At 39.5% G+C, this 24,181-nt stretch overlaps 1 protein-coding gene across 1 annotated transcript in view; it reads left to right on the plus strand.

Moving 5' to 3' along the window:
- The first annotated feature begins 428 nt into the window (after window positions 1-428).
- cacng4b (calcium channel, voltage-dependent, gamma subunit 4b) overlaps window positions 429-24,181 on the plus strand; it is a 76,726-nt gene continuing 52,973 nt past the window's right edge. Inside the window, exon 1 of the mRNA XM_061973453.2 lies at window positions 429-967. Within this exon, the coding sequence (XP_061829437.1) occupies window positions 742-967 (226 nt within the window). The 5' untranslated portion in view covers window positions 429-741. The remainder of the gene's footprint in view (window positions 968-24,181) is intronic.

A 24,181-nucleotide genomic window follows, 5' to 3' on the forward strand; every position in this document is an offset into this window, starting at 1 on the left:
ACAAGACACTTCCGGTCTGCAGGTGATAGCATTCAATTGGGAAGAAACGCCCTACTGCCCCCTACTGACCAATGTGAATACTGATTAATGTGTAATGACAGCTCCAAAAACGAATTCAAACCACAAAATAAACTAAATAAATCAACACAAAAATGTGACACATTATGGGTGGGTCACATGTGCATGTACAACAGGCTGTCAACACGTCACTCAGGTCCGCCTGAATTTCGGGAGATTTTCGGGAGAAGCGCTGAATTTCGGGAGTCTCCCGGAAAATCCGGGAGGGTTGGCAAGTATGCAGAAAGCACGCTGATTGTTGCAAAAGAGACTTTCCGTGGCCGTGGATGCCACTGATTGCTTTACGCGGCACCTCTCCTCCATTGGGTGGATTCGATGAGGGTGGGGTCTCATCTCTGAGCCCACTGGAGTCGTGGCTCTCTGCACGCACAACCACTCTTGCAGCACGAGGTGTTGAGGATGCTTTAGGAGTTAGTTTTGTGTGTGTGTGTGTGTGTGTGTGTGTGTTGTCAGAAACAGACCCCACGCGTAATTGATGGAAGTCTTTGCGCAGCTTCGTGGTTTAATATTCGCAACCTGAAAGTGCGCGCCATCAACAAGTAGGACCAGCATGGCCCACGCGCCCTGACGCGCACGCTTTTGTGTTATTAGTGTGTGTGTGTGTGTGTGTGTGTGTGTGTGTGACCCGTGGGGACTTAGTGGCGGCGTGGAGCATGAAGAAGCATGGCTTGGTGTGAGCGTGGGGTTCAGACGCTGTTGGCCACCGTGGGGGCTTTCGCCGCCTTCAGCCTGATGAGCATCGCCATCGGGACGGACTACTGGCTCTACTCGCGGGCGTACATCTGCAACGCCACCAGCAACAGCACCGCGGACGACACGCAGCCGCAGCCGCGGAGCAAAAGGGGCGACCTGACGCACTCCGGACTGTGGAGAATCTGCTGTATTGAGGGTGAGTCCATTTTTGGCCATTTTTGGTTGAGGCTGAAAGGAACATTTACGCACAGCTGCTCCGTGCGTAATTTGGTTTTGTGACAACGACGCACTTGGAAAAAAGTACACTGATAGCCTTCAACTTTGCTTTTACGCGTTAGGAACACGAATGCCTTCATTTGTTAAGAGAAAGGAAAAGTTATTTCAAACAGTTTTACCAGATTGCACATGAAATTCACAATACTGTAAAACAGGGGTGTCAAAGTCATTTTAGCTCAGGGGCCACATGGAGGAAAATGTGTGCACACGCGGGCCGGACTATTAAAATAATGACATTAAAACTAAAAAATAAAGACAACTTCAGATTGTTTTCTTTGTCTTATTTGGCCAAAAATAGAACAAGCACATTCTGAAACTAGAAGAGGCAATTCCTTAAGGAATTTCGTGTGAATGCTCCAATGCTGAAGTCATACTTGCCAACCCTCCCGGATTTTCCGGGAGACTCCCGAAATTCAGCGCTTCTCCGCTTTCCCACAATATAAACAGCGTGCCTGCCCAATCACGTTATAACTGTAGAATGATGGAGGGCGAGTTCTTGGTTTCTTATGTGGGTTTATTGTTAGGCAGTTTCATTTACGTCCTCCCAGCACACAACACACAACAACAGCAGTCACGTTTTCGTCTACCGTAAAGCTGTTCGTCTGCCGTAAACAGCAATGTTGTGACACTCTTAAACAGGGCAATACCGCCATCTAATGTACATGCATATGTGACATTAACATCTAGGGCTTTTAGAGAGTGCGCACTCAACAAGGAGACGAAGCGGAAAGCATCATCAGAGAGGGTGTTCAGCATGGTTAGAAAAATAATGACAGAGAATAGAACAAGGATGGACAATTCAACCCTTAACTCAATGAGTAGATGAGTGTTATGTGTGTGTAAATAAATGAACATATATATATATATATATATATGGCTAGAATTCACAGAAAGTCAAGTATTTCTTGTAAATATATAAGTATATTTACAGCTAGAATTCACCAAGTCAAGTATTTCACATATATATATATATATATATATATATATATATATATATATATATATATATATATATATATATATATATATATATATATATATATATATATATACACATATATATATATATATATATATATATGGCTAGAATTCACTGAAAGTCAAGTATTTCTTATATATATATATATATATATATATATATATATATATATATATATATATATATACATATATATGTATATATATATGTATATATATATATATATATATATATATATATATATATATATATATATATATATATATATATATATATATATATATATATATATATATATATGTGAAATACTTGACTTGGTGAATTCTAGCTGTAAATATACTCCTCCCCTCTTAACCACGCCCTCACCCCCAAAATCGGAGGTCTCAAGGTTGGCAAGTATGGCTGAAGTTGAAGTGAAATGCTGACAGAATGTAGTATCAATGTAAGAATAGACTGAATGTTGGAGTGGTTTGAATGTTGAAGAGTTTGAATTACCAGGAAAACCGGAATTTGGTTTGGAACTTGGGAAAGTGTTAGTTTGAATGTCCAGGATGAGTGGAATGTGTTAATGTTAGAATAGTTTGAATAGGTTGAAAATGTGGGACCCCATTTTTATGACTTGATGGGGTCCCCGGGACCCCATTTGGAAAATTCCTAGCGCCAACACTGACCTCAAAAACAGAATGGAATTTTACAGTTTTTTTCTGAATGAAACACCCAAAATGTACATGAAAATAAAGAAAGTGGGATTGACAATATTAACTATGAACAATAAAACACTGAATATTAACAACATATGAACGTTGCTCCTCTTTTACTTCTCAGACCACATAAAAATGTGTTTCCTTTTGTAGTGGTTTTTTTTTTATGAATTAAGTAACATTTATGACAACCTTTTTCCAAAACACAATATAAAATGCGAGATAAAACAGAATACATTTATCATTTGTTTTCAAAACGCTTACAAAAAAGTGGGACCCCAAAAATATACTGTGCCCCCCCCCCCCAAATTTCAAGCGCCAACACTGACCTAAAAAAAAACGGAACGGAATTTTACAGTTTTTTTACTGAATGAAACACCCAAAAAGTACATGAAAATAAAGAAAGTGGGATTGACAATATTAACTATGAACAATAAAACACTGAATATTAACAACATATGAACGTTGCTCCTCTTTTACTTCTCAGACCACATAAAAATGTGTTTCCTTTTGTATTATTTTTTTTTTAAATGAATTAAGTAACGTTTATGACAACCTTTTTCAAAACACAATATAGAATGTGAGATAAAACAGCATACATTTATCATTTGTTTTCAAAACGCTTACAAAAAAGTGGGACCCCAAAAATGTACTGTGGCCCCCCCATTTTTATGACTTGATGGGGTCCCCAGGACCCCATTTGGAAAATTCCTAGCCCCAACACTGACCTCAAAAAAACGGAATGGAATTTTACAGTTTTTTACTGAATAGGAAATGTACATGCAAATAAAGAAAGTGGGATTGACAATATTAACTATGAACAATAAAACAGTGAATATTAACAACATATGAACGTTGCTCCTCTTTTACTTCTCAGACCACATCTTTCACAATCAAGCAAAACAACAAAAAATGTAGCAAACAGCAAAATATGAATACAAAGTGTAAAAAAAAACCCTACAATATGATATATTATCACTTTTATGCAGACATTTGTAGTAAAAATCTGCTCCCGCATCTGTTTAGGTGCCTTTTTATCCAGGAACACTAATACCAAAAGTCACAATGTCATAACTAAAAAAGTTATGACAGACCACCATAAAAAAAACAGAATGGAATTTTACAGTTTTTTTACTGAATGAAACACCCAAAATGTACATGAAAATAAAGACAGTGGGATTTACAATATTAACTATGAACAATAAAACAGTGAATATTAACAACATATGAACGTTGCTCCTCGTTTACTTCTCAGACCACATAAAAATGTGTTTCCTTTTGTGTTATTATTTTTTAAATGAATTAAGTAACGTTTATGACAACCTTTTTCCAAAACACAATATAGAATGTGAGATAAAACAGAATACATTTATTATTTGTTTTCAAAACGCTTACAAAAAAGTGGGACCCCAAAAATATACTGTGGCACCCCATTTTTATGACTTGATGGGGTCCCCGGGACCCCATTTGGAAAATTCCAAGCGCCAACACTGACCTAAAAAAAAAACGGAATGGAATTTTACAGTTTTTTACTGAATGAAACACCCAAAATGTACATGAAAATAAAGACAGTGGGGTTTACAATATTAACTATGAACAATAAAACACTGAATATTAACAACATATGAATGTTGCTCCTCTTTTACTTCTCAGACCACATCTTTTACAATCAAGCAAAACAACGAAAATGTAACAAACGGCAAAATATGAGTACAAAGTGTATAGAAAACCCTACAATATGATATATTATCACTTTTATGCAGACATTTGTAGTACAAATCTGCTTCCGCATCTGTTTGGGTCCCTTTTTTTTCCAGGAACACTAATACCAAAAGTCACAATATTCGATAGAGTTCTAAAAAAGTTATGACAGACCATCATAAAAAAAAATGGAATGGAATTTTACAGTTTTTTAATGAATGGGACAACCAAAAAGTACATGCAAATAAAGACAGTGGGATTTACAATATTAACTATGAACAATAAAACAGTGAATATTAACAACATATGAACGTTGCTCCTCTTTTACTTCTCAGACCACATAATAATTAGTTTCCTTTTGAATTATTATTTTTTTTATGAATTAAGTAACGTTTATGACAACCTTTTTCCAAAACACAATATAGAATGTGAGATAAAACAGCATACATTTATCATTTGTTTTCAAAACGCTTACAAAAAAAGTGGGACCCCAAAAATATACTGTGGGACCCCATTTTTATGACTTGATGGGGTCCCCGGGACCTCATTTGGAAAATTCCGAGCGCCAACACTGATCTCAAAAAAACGGAATGGAATTTTACAGTTTTTTACTGAATGAAACCCCCAAAATGTACATGAAAATAAAGAAAGTGGGATTGACAATATTAACTATGAACAATAAAACACTGAATATTAACAACATATGAACGTTGCTCCTCTTTTACTTCTCAGACCACATAAAAAATGTGTTTCCTTTTTCAACCTTTCTCCAAAACATAATATAGAATGTGAGATAAAACAGCATACATTTATCATTTGTTTTCAAAACGCTTACAAAAAAGTGGGACCCCAAAAATATACTGTGGGACCCCATTTTTATGACTTGATGGGGTCCCCGGGAAAATTCCGAGCGCCAACACTGACCTCAAAAAAACGGAACGGAATTTTACAGTTTTTTTACTGAATGAAACACCCAAAATGTACATGAAAATAAAGAAAGTGGGATTTACAATATTAACTATGAACAATAAAACACTGAATATTAACAACATATGAATGTTGCTCCTCTTTTACTTCTCAGACCACATCTTTTACAATCAAGCAAAACAACGAAAATTGTAACAAACAGCAAATTATGAATACAAAGTGTAAAAAAACAACAACCTACAATATGATATATTATCACTTTTATGCAGACATTTGTAGTAAAAATCTGATTCCGCATCTGTTTGGGTCCCTTTTTTTTTCCAGGAACACTAATACCAAAAGTCACAATATTCGATAGAGTTCTAAAAAAGTTATGACAAACCATCATAAAAAAAAATGGAATGGAATTTTACAGTTTTTTAATGAATGGGACAACCAAAAAGTACATGCAAATAAAGAAAGTGGGATTGACAATATTAACTATGAACAATAAAACACTGAATATTAACAACATATGAACGTCGCTCCTCTTTTACTTCTCAGACCACATCTTTTACAATCAAGCAAATCAAAGAAAATCTACCAAACAGCAAAATATGAATACAAAATGTAAGAAAAACCCTACAACCTTTTTCCAAAACACAATATAGAATGTGAGATATAACAGCATACATTTATAATTTTTTTTCAAAACGCATACAAAAAAGTGGGACCCCATTTTTATGACTCGATGGGGTCCCCGGGACCCCATTTGGAAAATTCCCAGCGCCAACACTGACCTCAAAAAAACGGAATGGAATTTTACAGTTTTTTACTAAATGAAACACCCAAAATGTACATGAAAATAAAGACAGTGGGATTGACAATATTAACCATGAACAATAAAACACTGAATATTAACAACATATGAACGTTGCTCCTCTTTTACGTCTCAGACCACATCTTTTACAATCAAGCAACACAACAAAAATGGAACAGTTTTAAATTGAAATTGATCATTTGAAATGTATCATTTGTTTTCAAAACGGTTACAAAAAAGTGGGACCCCAAAAATGTATTGTGCCCCCCCCCATTTTTATGACTTGATGGGGTCCCCGGGACCCCATTTAGAAAATTCCGAGCACCAACACTGACCTCAAAATACGGAATGGAATTTTACAGTTTTTTACTGAATAGGAAATGTACATGAAAATAAAGAAAGTGGGATTGACAATATTAACTATGAACAATAAAACACTGAATATTAACAACATATGAACGTTGCTCCTCTTTTACTTCTCAGACCACATCTTTTACAATCAAGCCAAACAACAAAAAATGTAACAAACGGCAAAATATGAATGCAAAGTGTAAAAAAAACAACCTACAATATGATATATTATCGCTTTTATGCAGACATTTGTTGTAAAAATCTGCTTCCGCTTCTTTTTCTGAAATACACGTTTCGGGCTAGCTGCTCTGAAAACAAACCCCGCCCACTCTGCTTGGTTCCTGGTCTGAACTGCTGTGACGTAGATTACCGTAATAACTCCTATAACACCCGAAAGCGCAGATTTCAACCATTGAAATACATTCTATAGTTCAAGACTTCCAGTCATGTTGGAAGAGGAAGGGGCCCGCTCCAAACTGTTCCCACAAGGTCGGGAGCATGGAATTGTCCAAAATGTTTTGGTATCCTGGAGCATTCAAAGTTCCTTTCACTGGAACTTAGGGGCCAAGCCCAACTCCTGAAAAACAACCCCACACCATAATTCCTCCTCCACCAAATTTCACACAACGCAGTCCGAAATGTGGCGTTCTCCTGGCGACCTCCAAACCCAGACTGCCAGATGGAAAAGTGTGATTCACCACTCCAGAGAAGGCATCTCCACTGCTCTAGAGTCCAGTGGCGACGTGCTTTACACCACTGCGTCCCACCCTTTGCATTGTACTCATTGATGTATGGCTTAGATGCAGCTGCTCGGCCATGGAAACCCATTCCGTGAAGCTCCCTGCGTACTGTACGTGGGCTAATTGGAAGGTCACATGAAGTCTGTAGCAACTGACTGTGCAGAAAGTCTTTGCACTATGCACTTCAGCATCCGCTGACCCCTCCCTGTCAGCTTACGTGGCCTACCACTTGGTGGCTGAGTTGCTGTTGTTCCTAAACTCTTCACTTTTCTTATGATAAAGTTGACTTTGGAATATTAAGGAGTGACTGGATTTGTTGCACAGGTGGCATCCTGTGACAGTTCCACGCTGGAAATCACTGAGAGCGGCCCATTCTGTCACAAATGTTTGTAGAAACAGTCTCCATGCCTAAGTGGTCGGGCCAAGTGATTAGGACACCTGATTCTCATCATTTGGATGGGTGGCCAAATACTTTTGGCAATATAGTGTACGTATTACATTTGGTAGCCACCTTCTGGCGGGCCAAACAAAGAGACATGACATGTCCATGTTTGGGCGTCCCTGCTATAGAGTTTTTTATCAGAAGACTCCCCAACATTATACAAGACTTTATTGTGGTGTTGGACCGTGCTTTAGGTTCTAATTACCTCAAGAGTGTTTGATTGGCAGAGCAGCAAACTGGCCCATGGTGAAGATGTCCATCCATCCATCCATCTTCTTCCGCTTATCCGAGGTCGGGTCGCGGGGGCAGCAGCCTAAGCAGGGAAGCCCAGACTTCCCTCTCCCCAGCCACTTCGTCCAGCTCCTCCCGGGGGATCCCGAGGCGTTCCCAGGCCAGCCGGGAGACATAGTCTTCCCAACGTGTCCTGGGTCTTCCTCGTGGCCTCCTACCGGTCGGACGTGCCCTAAACACCTCCCTAGGGAGGCGCTCGGGTGGCATCCTGACCAGATGCCCGAACCACCTCATCTGGCTCCTCTCGATGTGGAGGAGCAGCGGCTTTACTTTGAGCTCCCCCCGGATGACAGAGCTTCTCACCCTATCTCTAAGGGAGAGCCCCGCCACCCGGCGGAGGAAACTCATTTCGGCCGCTTGTACCCGTGATCTTGTCCTTTCGGTCATAACCCAAAGCTCATGACCATAGGTGAGGATGGGAACGTAGATCGACCGGTAAATTGAGAGCTTTGCCTTCCGGCTCAGCTCCTTCTTCACCACAACGGATCGATACAGCGTCCGCATTACTGAAGACTCCGCACCGATTCGCCTGTCGATCTCACGATCCACTCTTCCCTCACTCGTGAACAAGACTCCGAGGTACTTGAACTCCTCCACTTGGGGAAAGATCTCCTCCCCAACCCGGAGATGGCACTCCACCCTTTTCCGGGCGAGAACCATGGACTCGGACTTGGAGGTGCTGATTCTCATCCCAGTCGCTTCACACTCGGCTGTGAACCGATCCAGTGAGAGCTGAAGATCCTGGCTAGATGAAGCCATCAGGACCACATCATCCGCAAAAAGCAGAGACCTGATCCTGCAGCCACCAAACCGGATCCCCTCAACGCCTTGACTGCGCCTAGAAATTCTGTCCATAAAAGTTATGAACAGAATCGGTGACAAAGGGCAGCCTTGGCGGAGTCCAACCCTCACCGGAAACGTGTCCGACTTACTGCCGGCAATGCGAACCAAGCTCTGACACTGATCATAAAGGGAGCGGACCGCCACAATCAGACAGTCCGAAACCCCATACTCTCTGAGCACTCTCCACAGGACTTCCCGAGGGACACGGTCGAATGCCTTCTCCAAGTTCACAAAGCACATGTAGACTGGTTGGGCAAACTCCCATGCACCCTCAAGGACCCTGCCGAGAGTATAGAGCTGGTCCACAGTTCCACGACCAGGACGAAAACCACACTGTTCCTCCTGAATCCGAGGTTCGACTATCCGGCGTAGCCTCCTCTCCAGTACACCTGAATAGACCTTACCGGGAAGGCTGAGGAGTGTGATCCCACGATAGTTAGAACACACCCTCCGGTTCCCCTTTTTAAAGAGAGGAACCACCACCCCGGTCTGCCAATCCAAAGGTACTCCCCCCGACATTATACAAGACTTTATTGTGGGGTTGAACCGTTCTTTAGGTTCTAATTACCTCAAGAGTGTTTGATTGGCGGAGCAGCAAACTGGCCCATGATGAAGATGTGATACCACAAAAACTTCATCGTAGCAGAAAGATACAAATACATTACGTCGCCTCGCTTTACACAACAGCAACTAAAAGTGTTCATTTCTCATTGCCAGGCCATTCACTCTCTCACGGTGTGCCCACTGATCGCCTATACTTTCATTCACCTCTTTCATGATGCTGTTGCTTGGCAACGTCCCTGCAGGAATCGCTATGGAAACATGCCCCGGCGATTTAAAAATAGATGACTCCGAAGCTCGAGTCATGTCCGAGCGCAAAAAGTATAGATACCGATTTGAAAAGATACGCACCGGGCTGCGTTTGTTCCCCCGTAAGTGTCTTTGTGTAGTGAGGATGAAAGGAGGCGTGGTGTGCTGTTGACGTCTTGCTCACAGACACTGACTCCTTCGTTCATTCATTCATTGACCAGTCATCCTTCCTTCCGGCTATCGCTTGACTTGTCACCTCCCGTTGCAGGGGAGAGGGGAGGGAGCGTAAAAAGACAAAACGGATACTATTGTCTTTGAAGTCAGTCATAACAGCTGTGTAATGTAGCGTGTTTTCCGGACCATAGGGCACACCGGATTATAAGGCGCACTGCCGATGAATGGTCTATTTTCGATCTTTTTTCAGAAATAAGGCACACCGGATTATAAGGCACATTAAAGGAGTCATATTATTTGTATTTTTTTTCTAAGTGTAAAAGACTTCCTTGTGGTGTACATAACGTGTAATGGTGGTTCTTTGGTCAAAATGTTGCATGGATGATGTTTTACAGATCATCTTCAAGCCGCTTTCTGATAGATAGATAGATAGATAGATACAGGCCCGGCCCTAATCAATCTGGCGCCCTAGGCAAGATTTTAGGTGGCGCCCCCCCACATCGGCAGTGAAGTGTATATACTCACAAGAACCCGAATAGCTTTGTCTTTGACCTTTTTTTTTTTTACTTACAACTATACCTAATATATAAAGGGGTGGAAAAGTGACTATTACCTGCAGGGCAAACATTAGCTAACCAGAAGGCAATAATGTAAACAAAAAACACCTGCTTAAAAGATCTAATACAAATGTCCCTGAGGAATGTAAGGTGGGAGTACTGTAATTACCGAACGTTACATTATTATTTTCCATAACAATTTAGCCCCCTCCACAATATTAACCCGACGTTAAAACAGAACTAGCTATTTATTGATTAGCAATTGCCGAATCATGTAACATTAGCTTAATGCTAAAAAGCCAGGTTACCATCACATTCTGTAACAGACAAATAATTTCATGTAGGCTAACGTTACCTACCTGCTACCTCTGTCTTTTCTCGTTTCTCCTCTTCTTTTCTCTTTTTTCTTCCCTGGGCACCTGACAGTTTTGGCCGTTTTGACATCTTGTGTTGATTTTTTGATGTGGTGACGTCCAAAAAGAGTCATGATACGGGAAGGGAGGGGGCGCACCGTGCGTGGGGAGGAGGGGGGGTGTAATGTTGTAACAAATAATATTTCTATTAAATAGGCTTTACTTTGCATTTTAATTAACGTGAGATTATTTTTTGTATTTAGAAATAATAGTAACAACTTTTTTTTTTCCTCCAACATTTGTGGCACTGGCATGGCGCCCCCTGATGGACGGCGCCCTTAGCATTTGCCTATACGGCCTATGCCACGGGCCGGCCCTGGATAGATAGATAGGACTTTATTGTCATTGCACAAGTACAACGAAACTATGTTTTCAGCACAAACCCGTTCAAGATGAGACAAACAAACAGTGTACAGGGTTACAGAACAGGAACGCTGATGGGTCGCCACAAGGCGCCCCGTAAAAGATGGGAAAAAGATGAGTAAAAAAATACAATCTAGACTGGGCTCCTAAGGGGGCCTAGTCCGGAGTGGGAAAAAAACCTCCATGCAATGCACACATAAACACGTTACATTTAATCACGACAAATTCGCAACAAAGGGGCAGGGAGTTGGGGCCCTGGAGGTCGACTGCTGCTATGAAGCGCTGCCATCCAATCATCACCCCGAGGGGAAACAAGCGGTGGTGAAGGCGTGGGGTAGTAGAGGGTGTGTGTGTGCGTAGTTGCCCAATTGTCTTGGGTGTGATAATGTAATGTTTTTATAGACTGAGGCCGATCTGCAAAAGTTCGACTCCAGGTGTCGTTGAGGAGGGAGGGAGGTCAAAAGCGTCCATCATTGAGGTGTCCTCGGGGGTGTTTTTCAGAACAGCCTGTTGTTCACAACGTCAATGCCATTCGAGGGAGTCAAATCGTAGATTAGGATGTTTGTTTTCTGTGAGCAGACAAAACAATGTCTGTTCTATTCGTCCATGCTGGGCGCTCTCAAATTTGTCATTTGTCAAGACTTGGTCTTGGGTGTTTGCTTTTCCGGGATGCAACGGAAAGTTGGCACGGGCGAGACGGGAATGAATGTACATGATTTATTTATTAACTATAAATACAAAAAAAAGGATCAAACAAAAAGCGGGCACAGAGGCGGAGAATAAACTATGAAACCAAAAGACTATAGCAAAAAAGTACAAACGAAAAGCACACACAATGGCGGAGAACAAACTATGAAACCAAAAAGACTATAAACATGGAACAAAAACTTACTTGGCTTGGACAAAAATAGTTGCATGAAGAATGGACATGGAAAGAATGGACAGAGCATAAATGTGGGGATGTCGTCAGGACGAACAACAGAAAATGAAAAGCTTAAATAACACAGACATGATTAACAAAAACAGGTGCGTGACTCAAAACGTGAAACAGGTGCGTGACGTGACAGGTGAAAACTAATGGTTGCTATGGTGACAAACAAGAGTGCACAATGAGTCCAAACGTGGAACAGGTGAAACTAATGGGTAATCATGCAAACAAGACAAGGGAGTGAAAAGCCAGAAACTAAACAAAACATGACTTAAAACAAAACATGATTACACAGACATGACACAATTCAATTTTCCTTTTCAGCAAACTTCTCCATGATGTAATCCATCTTGCGATTCAGTTCAGAAATCGCCTCAGTCTGTGTTCCCACAGCCCGGCCCGAAACCATCCATTGCGACGAACAGCCTTTGGGCTCCTTGAGTGGCTGCCGTCGTCTTACGAATTTGACGATACACCAGAGCAATGCCCAGCCCAATCAGCAGGTGCCCCGCGATCACGGTTCCAAATAGGTAGATGTCTTCCACGTCCTCGATGGAAAGGACTGAGAGGCACATGATTCTCCATTTGTCCCAGGAATCTCTCACGTACCCCGCAGCAATTGTTCCATCAGGGCAGCCGGAACCTCTTTTCCTCGTCGATAAGATTTTATCAGTTGCGTCAAGAGTCCAGCTGATCATATCCATGTCTGATATTTAGATTTGAGGACAGCGCAAAGAAAGAGGCTTCAAAAAAGTTCAGACAAGACAAAAACAAAGAGAGCAAGCTGGAAGAAGAGGGAGCGGTAAAAAATGCGACCGCCCTCACCAGAGGCAAGACAGAATGCTCCGTACACTTAGTAAGTAAGTACTAAGTATTGGATACTTACTAATACGCCCCTGCCTTGGAGACTTTGTATGTGTAAATAATATGTAACTATAACTATTTGATACTTGTGTATATTGAAAAATGTGTTGTTTTGTCGTTCAATGGTTATTACGTATGTCTAGCTTGTGTGCTATTGTGTGCTTGGTTGTCGTGTAGCTGCTAGCTCCAAGTAGCCCATAGCCGACGCATGTTTACCTTTTGTGAATGACTTGACTGAAACAGAAGAAATTGTGTACTTTTTGTTGATGTTGACTACAGTATCTGTCCAGCTTTACACAAGTAAACACTGTGCAGGCCTGCTTGTCGTCAAACTAATATTGGACAGTTTAGATGCAAGCCGATATCATCTTGTTAGGGACCGCAATGTCACTTTGGGACAGAGGACCCTATTGTATTTTGTGCGTTTTATTATTATTATTATTCCGCCGCCTCTTCGAGCTCTAATTTTACCCCCTTAACATGCTTCAAAACTCACCATATTTGACACACACATCAAAAATTGCCATCGAAAAAAAACAAACCCCAAAACTCAAAATTGCGCTCTAGCGCCCCCTAGGAAGAAAACACAGACAAAACTGCTTGTAACTTCCGGTAGGAATGTCGTAGAGACTATGTAGGTCTGACTTAGACCTAGATTTCATACATTGACATCCTTCAGCAAAAATCAACAGGAAGTTGGCAATTCCCCCTTCAAAACAAAAGTTTACTAAAAACAGTCACTTTTGCCTTTTTTGATCTGTAATTTGACTCCCTTAACATGCTTCAAAACTCACCAAACTGGACACATACATCAGAACTGGCAAAAATTGCGATCTAATAAAAAAAAAACCAACCCCAAAACTTAAAATGCTTATTGCTTATTTTCTGTCTGATAAGATCATTCTTCTCACTAAGCAGATTTTATGTTAGCTTTAATTCATACACGGACATATTTCAGCAAAAATCAACAGGAAGTTTGCAATTCCCCCTTCAAAACTAAAGTTTAGTAAAAACTGTCACTTTTGCCTCTTTGAGCTGTAATTTGACCCCCTTAACATACTGTACTTCAAAACTCACCAAACTGGACACACACATCAGGACTGGCAAAAATTGCGCTCTAAAAGAAAAACCCAACCCCAAAACTCAAAATTGCGCTCTAGCGCCCCCTAGGAAGAAAACACAGACACAACTGCTCCTAGGAAGAAAACTCAGACAAAACTGCCTGTAACTTCCAGTAGGAATGTCTTAGAGACATGAAACAAAAACCTCTATGCAGGTCTCACTTAGACCTACATTTCATATATTGACAACCCCCAGTTTGCAATTCCCCCTTCAAAACCAAAATTTTGTAAAAACTGGTCACCTTTTTTCAAACATTATCTCCTCTGAGCGCGTTTGTCGTGTCGGCTTCAAACGAGCACAGGAGAGAGATTGAACCCATTTGATTAAAAGTTGACCAAAGAGTTTTAATTACTGTTTCGGTTTGGATTTTATGTGCCGTCAAAGTCAGCCCCGTCCATCGCTGCTTGCAGCTTTAATTTATTTTTGGGTTTTTTATGCTGATAGTGGACCGATATGTGATATCAATATCGGCTCGAGCACCCCGAGTGAGTTTAAAAGGTCAGTATGAACATGTACCGTATTTTCCGGACCATAAGGGGCATTGCCGATGAATGGTCTATTTTTAATCTTCTTTCATATATAAGGCGCACCGGATTATAAGGCGCATTAAAGGAGTCATATTATCATTATTTTTTTCTAATTTTTTTCCCTTGTGGTCTACATAACATGTAATGGTGGTTCTTTGGTCAAAATGTTGCATAGATGATGTTTAACAGATCTTATTTACGTGGCTCACCTTCGACAGCGTCTTCTCCCCGTCATCTTTGTTGTAGCGGTGAAGCGTGCAAGGACGGGAGTGGAAGAAGTGTCAAAAGATGGCGCTAACTGTTTTAATGACATTCAGACTTTACGTCAATCAATAGCGGAGCAGCATATCCTCATCCGGAAACAACAACAACACCCGGAAATGTGTCCCGTGAAAAACCATCCGACCGGAACTCTCTAATTAAAGTTCCTTGGGTGAATAATGTAAACTCACTACACCGGTATGTTTTAGCACTTTCATGGCAAGTTTACTGACAGATATAAGTAAGAACTAGAGATGTCCGATAATATCGGACTGCTGATATTATCGGCCGATAAATGCTTTAAAATGTAATATCGGAAATTATCGGTATCGGTTTCAAAAAGTAACATTTATGACTTTTTAAAACGCCGCTGTACGGAGTGGTACACGGACTTAGGGAGAAGTTGCGTCTCCCAGTCATACTTGCCAACCCCCCGATTTTCCCGGGAGACTCCCGAATCTCAGTGCCCCTCCCGAAAATCTCCCGGGGCAACCATTCTCCCGAATTTCTCCCGATTTCCACCCAGACAACAATATTGGGGGCGTGCCTTAAAGGCAGTGCATTTGCGTGCCGGCCCAATCACATAATATCTACGGCTTTTCAGACACACAAGTGAATGCAAGGCATACTTGGTCAACAGCCATACAGGTCACACTGAGGGTGGCCGTATAAACAACTTTAACACTGTTACAAATATGCGCCACACTGTGAACCCACACCAAACAAGAATGACAAAACACATTTCGGGAGAACATCCGCACCGTAACACAACATAAACGCAACAGAACAAATACCCAGAACCCCTTGCAGCACTAACTCTTCCGGGACATTGTTATTTATTGTTATTAATTATTAATAATTAATTAATTAATTAATTAATTAATTAATTAATTAATTATTTATTGTTATTAATATTGTTAATATTAATAACAGAAAGAAACAACCCTTTTGTGTGAATGGGGGAGGGAGGTTTTTTGGGTTGGTGCACTAATTGTAAGTGTATCTTGTGTTTTTTATGTTGATTTAATAAAAATAAATAAATAAACGATACCGATAATTATAAAAACGATACCGATAATTTCCGATATTACATTTTAAAGCATTTATTGGCCGATAATATAGTTTTATATTCTAGTTTCTTCAAAATAGCCACCCTTTGCTTGCCACTCCGTGCCAAGGAGTCGGAATTGGGGGTTAAATCACCAAAAACTAAATTCCCGAGCGTTGCCACCGCTGCTGCTCACTGCTACCCTCACCTCCCAGGGGGTGGGTCAAATGCAGAGCGTAATTTTACCGCCACGTGACGACCAGTGGTACTTTTGACTTTTTATTTTCACAATTGTATCATGTTTAAATCTGGAATAGACAACATATATACTACATATTCATGCTAAAATTAAGATTGTGATTAGAGATGTCCGATAATATCGGACTGCCGATATTATCGGCCGATAAATGCTTTAAAATGTAATATCGGAAATTATCGGTATCGGTTCCAAAATCATCTGTATCGGTTTCAAAAAGTAAAATGTATGACTTTTTAAAACGTCGCTGTGTACACGGACGTAGGGAGAAGTACAGAGCGCCAATAAACCTTAAAGGCACTGCCTTCGCGTGCCAACCCAGTCACGTAATATCTACGGCTTTTCACACACACAAGTGAATACCACGCATACTTGGTCAACAGCCATACAGGTCACACTGAGGGTGGCCGTATAAACAACTTTAACACTGTTACAAATATGCGCCACACTGTGAACCCACACCAAACAAGAATGACGGGAGAACATCCGCACCGTAACACAACATAAACACAACAGAACAAATACCCAGAACCCCTTGCAGCACTAACTCTTCCGGGACGCTACAATATACACCCCCCGCTACCCCTTACCCCCTCCCACCTCAACCTCCTCATGCTCTCTCAGGGAGAGCATGTCCCAAATTCCAAGCTGCTGTTTTGAGGCATGTTAAAAAAAATAATGTGACTTCAATAATAAATATGGCAGTGCCATGTTGGCATTTTTTTTCCCATAACTTGAGTTGATTTATTTTGAAAAACCTTGTTACATTGTTTAATGCATCCGGCGGGGCATCACAACAAAATTAGGCATAATTAAATGTTTTAATTCCACGACTGTATATATCGGTATCGGTAATTAAGAGTTGGACAATATCGGAATATCGGATATCGGCAAAAAAGCCATTATCGGACATCTCTAGTAAGAATTTTACACTACTTTATATTAGAAATGGCAACAGCGGAGGATGAATGTCACATAACAAGAAGATAGAGAAAAAGAAGAAGTTTCTCGACTACGGCGTCGGCACGGACTACAAAGGCGGACGCGCGCAAATTTTCAGGACTTATGCAGATCCCAAACACAGATCAGCAGGTACCAGAAGGTAAAAAAAGTTGCTTTTGCACATACTTGCCAACCCTCCCGAATTTTCCGGGAGACTCCCGAAATTCAGCGCCTCTCCCGAAAACCTCCCGGGACAAATATTCTCCCGAAAATCTCCCGATTTTCAGCCGTAGCTGGAAGCCACGCCCCCTCCAGCTCCATGCGGACCTGAGTGAGGACAGCCTTTTTTCATGACGGGTGGACAACAGGGTGACAAGAATTAAATCATCCAGACTAGAGATAAATTGTATTATTATGTTTATCTTACCTACAAATAAATATTTTTATTAATAAAAAAAAACAAAAAACTAAATGCATTTTTTATGTTGATTTAATAAAAATAAATAAATAAACGATACCGATAATAAAATTTAAAAAAAAAACGATACCGATAATTTCCGATATTACATTTTAAAGCATTTATCGGCCGATAATATCGGCAGGCCGATATTATCGGACATCTCTAGTTTTATATTTTAGTTTCTTCAAAATAGCCACCCTTTGCTTGGCATTCTGTGCCAAGGAGTCGGAATTGGGGGTTAAATCGCCTCTCCCAAAGACCTCCTGGGACAAATATTCTCCCGAAAATCTCCCGATTTTCAGCCGTAGCTGGAAGCCACGCCCCCTCCAGCTCCATGCGGACCTGAGTGAGGACAGCCTTTTTTCATGACGGGAGGACAACAGGGTGACAAGAATTAAATCATCCAGACTAGAGATAAATTGTATTATTATGTTTATCTTACCTAAAAATAAATATATTTATTAATAAAAAAAAACCAAAAACTAAATGCATTTTTTATGTTGATTTAATAAAAATAAATAAATAAACGATACCGATAATAAAAAAAAAACAAACGATACCGATAATTTCCGATATTACATTTTAAAGCATTTATCGGCCGATAATATCGGCAGGCCGATATTATCGGACATCTCTAGTTTTATATTTTAGTTTCTTCAAAATAGCCACCCTTTGCTTGGCATTCCGTGCCAAGGAGTCGGAATTGGGGGTTAAATCGCCTCTCCCGAAAACCTCCCGGGACAAATATTCTCCCGAAAATCTCCCGATTTTCAGCCGTAGCTGGAAGCCACGCCCCCTCCAGCTCCATGCGGACCTGAGTGAGGACAGCCTTTTTTCATCACAACAGGGTGACAAGAATTAAATCATCCAGACTAGAGACACATTGTATTATTATGTTTATCTTACCTAAAAATAAATATATTTATTAATAAAAAAAAACAAAAAACTAAATGCATTTTTTATGTTGATTTAATAAAAATAAATAAATAAACGATACCGATAATAAAAAAATAAAAAAACGATACCGATAATTTCCGATATTACATTTTAAAGCATTTATCGGCCGATAATATCGGCAGGCCGATATTATCGGACATCTCTAGTTTTATATTTTAGTTTCTTCAAAATAGCCACCCTTTGCTTGGCATTCCGTGCCAAGGAGTCGGAATTGGGGGTTAAATCGCCTCTCCCGAAAACCTCCCGGGACAAATATTCTCCCGAAAATCTCCCGATTTTCAGCCATAGCTGGAAGCCACGCCCCCTCCAGCTCCATGCGGACCTGAGTGAGGACAGCCTTTTTTCATGACGGGAGGACAACAGGGTGACAAGAATTAAATCATCCAGACTAGAGATACATTGTATTATTATGTTTATCTTACCTAAAAATAAATATATTTATTAATAAAAAAAAATAAAAAAAATAAATGCATTTTTTATGTTGATTTAATAAAAATAAATAAATAAACGATACCGATAATAAAATAATTAAAAAAAACGATACCGATAATTTCCGATATTACATTTTAAAGCATTTATCGGCCGATAATATCGGCAGGCCGATATTATCGGACATCTCTAGTTTTATATTTTAGTTTCTTCAAAATAGCCACCCTTTGCTTGGCATTCTGTGCCAAGGAGTCGGAATTGGGGGTTAAATCGCCTCTCCCAAAGACCTCCTGGGACAAATATTCTCCCGAAAATCTCCCGATTTTCAGCCGTAGCTGGAAGCCACGCCCCCTCCAGCTCCATGCGGACCTGAGTGAGGACAGCCTTTTTTCATGACGGGAGGACAACAGGGTGACAAGAATTAAATCATCCAGACTAGAGATACATTGTATTATTATGTTTATCTTACCTACACATAAATATTTTTATTAATAAAAAAAAACAAAAAACTAAATGCATTTTTTATGTTGATTTAATACAAATAAATAAATAAACGATACCGATAATAAAAAAAAACAAACGATACCGATAATTTCCGATATTACATTTTAAAGCATTTATCGGCCGATAATATCGGCAGGCCGATATTATCGGACATCTCTAGTTTTATATTTTAGTTTCTTCAAAATAGCCACCCTTTGCTTGGCATTCCGTGCCAAGGAGTCGGAATTGGGGGTTAAATCGCCTCTCCCGAAAACCTCCCGGGACAAATATTCTCCCGAAAATCTCCCGATTTTCAGCCGTAGCTGGAAGCCACGCCCCTTCCAGCTCCATGCGGACCTGAGTGAGGACAGCCTTTTTTCATGACGGGAGGACAACAGGGTGACAAGAATTAAATCATCCAGACTAGAGATACATTGTATTATTATGTTTATCTTACCTAAAAATAAATATATTTATTAATAAAAAAATAAAAAATAAAAAAAAATGCATTTTTACTATATTTTGCTAAAACATCAAAATTAATTGTATTTTTATTTGTATTTTTTCCCGACTCCTTACTACATCCAGCCATAGAACTATACATTAAAATAAACATATTTGAAATAATTGATTTTAAATTATCATAATAATTCATTTAAAATGACCATATTTAATTATTAAAATAATTGCTTGTTTATCAACAACTTTAGCATTTTATTCATTACATTTTGAAACTCTCAGAAGCCAAGTTATGTTATATTCCTTAATATTTATTTATGCAAGTTTGAAGTATCAATTATCTAAACACAGTTTTGTTTGCATATTTTCAGGATGTAGATATCTATGTCTATATATATATATATATATATATATATATATATATATATATATATATATATATATATATATGTATGAAATACTTGACTTGGTGAATTCTAGCTGTCAATATACTCCTCCCCTCTTAACCACGCCCTCAACCACGCCCCGCCCCACCCCGGACCACGCCCTCACCCCCAGAGGTGGGTAGAGTAGCCAGAAATTGTACTCAAGTAAGAGTACTGTTACTTTAGAGATTTATTACTCAAGTAAAAGTAAGGAGTAGTCACCCAAATATTTACTTGAGTAAAAGTAAAAAGTATGTTGTGAAAAAGCTACTCAAGTACTGAGTAACTGATGAGTAACATATACACACACATATATATATATATATATATATATATATACACACACACACACACACACACACACACACATATATATATATATATATATATATATATATATATATATATATATATATATATACACACACACACATATATATATATATATATATATATATATATATATATATATATATATACACACACACACATATATATATATATATATATATATATATATATATATATACACATATATATATATATATATATATATATATATATATATATATATATACACACATATATATATATACATACATTGATATATACAGTATATAATTTATATTTATTTAAAGGTGTTTTAATGAATATACATGCATGTTTAACACATATAGATTCCTTTCTTTCATGAAGACAAGAATATAAGTTGGTGTATTACCTGATTCTGATGACTTGCATTGATTGTAATCAGACAGTAGTGATGATAATGATCGTCCACGTTTTCAAATGGAGGAGAAAAAAAGTTCCTCCTTTCTGTCTAATACCACATGAAAGTGGTTGGTTTTTGGCTTCTTATTTGTCCAGCTTCCATATTCGTTTTTATACACTTTACAAGAAATACATTGGCGGCAAACTCCGTAGCTTGCTAGCTTGTTTGCGCTGGCTTTCGGAGACTCTTATTTTGAAAGCGCAGGCGCGATGGAGAGGCACTTTTATTGTGAAGACAGGAACTGTGCAGTCAGTCTTTAGGCTTTTGACGGGATGAACGGTTGAAATAAAAAAAGGTCTTTTTTCCTTCACACTTTTGATTGATTGATTGGAACTTTTATTAGTAGATTGCACAGTACAGTACATATTCCGTACAATTGACCACTAAATGGTAACACCCCAATAAGTTTTTACACTTGTTTAAGTCAGGTCATGTGACCCCTGGCTCTGTTTGTTTGGTCCAACGTCACCAGTGACTGCATCTGATTGGTGGAACGGAGTGAACGTCACCAGTGACTGCATTTGTTGAAACGCAGGCACTTTGAAGGTCTGTCTGACAGACCAAAACAAACAAAGCGTGCATTAACAGATCGATAAAAATTAGTAGCGAGTAGCGAGCTGAATGTAGATAAAAGTAGCGGAGTAAAAGTAGCGGAGTAAAAGTAGCGGAGTAAAAGTAGCGTTTCTTCTCTATAAATATACTCAAGTAAAAGTACGTTGCATTAAAACTACTCTTAGAAGTACAATTTATCCCAAAAGTTACTCAAGTAGATGTAACGGAGTAAATGTAGCGCGTTACTACCCACCTCTGCTCACCCCCCACCTCCCGAAATCGGAGGTCTCAAGGTTGGCAAGTATGCTTTTGCATAATATTGCGAAACAAAACGCCAGATAATATGTCTTACCTTATACACACACCATAATAATACTCCCATGTTGAAGCACAGTACAATCCATCAAGCGGTGCGGCTTCATAGTTCACCAAACTCGTACTAAAACATTGATGGCGGCATAGAACCAATATGATTCATTAGTATGGCGGTACTATACTAGTACCGGTGTATTGTACAACTCTAATGTAAACAAATGTCCACTATACAGAGTCTTCAATGCTCCAAGAAGCTGCGATAAATTAGAAGCACATTTACCCTGTCAGGCATTGCTTTTCCAAATCGCGACAAGAACTGAATAAATAAAGTTGATTAATCTCCTCAGAGACTGAATTATTTGTGTTGTTTTTTTTTGCACAGCTGTTTCCTTTAATGCGCTTGCTACTTTCAATTCAGTGCCTAAAGCGAGTGGACGGGTGGACGTGTTGTCATGGTGACTTATAAGCACAGAGGAGGAGACAAGGAAGGAGGACCCATCCTCACACACACACACAAATACACACACCAGCGGTAATGTGAACAACACACCAGGTTATACTGTGTGCAATTTACAGCGGCTGGGCAGGATGTTATTGCTTCTCAGAATGAACACATCGCACCGACTAAATTGTCTCAACAACGCCCCTCCCCGAGCCTGGAGGGAATATGTCTGAGCATCCCTAAATGCTTTGTTCAACAAGCATGAGCACCTGCAGCCCCGCTGGGACATCACCATCAAGCCTATTGGTCGATGTGTGGATGGCGCCTGGGTTCAAATCAGCAGCCGAAGAAGTGCAAGCCTTCACCGAATATGAATTTTTCATTTTGATATATTTTCTGTAGGAGGACAAACACGACACAAACCTTCCTAATTGTTAGGAATCCCATTGTTTATGTTATTCATGCTTCACTGATGAGAGGATTTGGCAAGTGCCGTTTTGTCCTACTAATTTTGGTGGTCCTTGAACTCGCCATACAACTTTCTCCGACGCTGCCACAGAAAGACGTGTTTTATGCCACTCCTTCTTTGTCGCGTTTTGTCGACCAAACGTTTTATGCTGTGCGTGAATGCACAAAGGTGAGCTTTGTTGACGTTATTGACTTGTGCTAATCAGGCATATTTGGTCACTGCATGACTGCAAGCTAATAGATGCTAACATGCTATTTAGGCTAGCTGTAAGTACATATTGCATCATTATGCCTCGTTTGTAGTTATATTTGAGCTCATTTAATTTCCTTTACTTATCTAATTTATATTTGCATGTCTCATGACACATTATCTGTATGTAATAGTGGCTGCATTTATTGTCATGTTGTTCCAGACCACAGCAAACATTACCCAGCTTGCCAAAGATTGTAATAAATCCATTAGAAGAAGACAGCCTACCGTTTCCTTTAACTTGGACACACACATCTATACCTTTGGCCGTTAAAAGCCAGTTATTTCCAGGAGTTATCTCACCCCCTGAGAAGTTTTACTAATGTTTTCCAATTTTGTAAAGATGTGTAGAATAAATATTTCATTTCAACATTTCTGTCAACGAAGATTTGTGTCAGCCTGCGACACATAGTCATTTTGATAGTAGGCTAATATAGCTAATAGATGCTTACATCATGTGTTGCCTTCATTATAAGACTTATATAAGCCTTTTAATTTTTTGCGGCTACAGACAGATTTGTTTTTGTATTTTTGGTCCAATATGGCTCTTTCAACGTTTTGGGTTGCCAAGGGTAGGTGGAGTGTGTGGATGTTGGAACGGTTCGAATCAGATGAGAAATGTGGTATATTGAGCGGTTTGTATATTGCCCATTAATGAGTGAAATTCGTGGTAATTCCAGGTAATCAGGGAATTTTCGAAACCGGAAACATGCTGGCTTGAATGTGTGTGCATGTTGGAACAGTTCGAATTAGATGAGAAATGTGGTATGTGGAGAGGTTTGTATATTGCCCATTAATGAGTGAAATTTCTGGTAATTCCAGGTAATCAGGGAATTTTCGAAACCGGAAACATGCTGGCTTGAATGTGTGTGCATGTTGGAACGGTTCGGATTCGATGAGAAATGTGGTATATGGAGAGGTTTGTATATTACCCAATAATGTACAATGAGTGAAATTCCTAGTAATTCCAGGTAATCAGGGAATTTTCGAAACCCGAAACATGTTGTCTTGAATGTGTGTGCATGTTGGAACGGTTCGAATCAGATAAGAAATTTGGTATATTGAGAGGTTTGTATATTGCCC

The sequence above is a fragment of the Nerophis lumbriciformis genome, linkage group LG22, assembly GCF_033978685.3.
Source record: "Nerophis lumbriciformis linkage group LG22, RoL_Nlum_v2.1, whole genome shotgun sequence".
Classification (NCBI taxonomy): Eukaryota; Metazoa; Chordata; class Actinopteri; order Syngnathiformes; family Syngnathidae; genus Nerophis; species Nerophis lumbriciformis.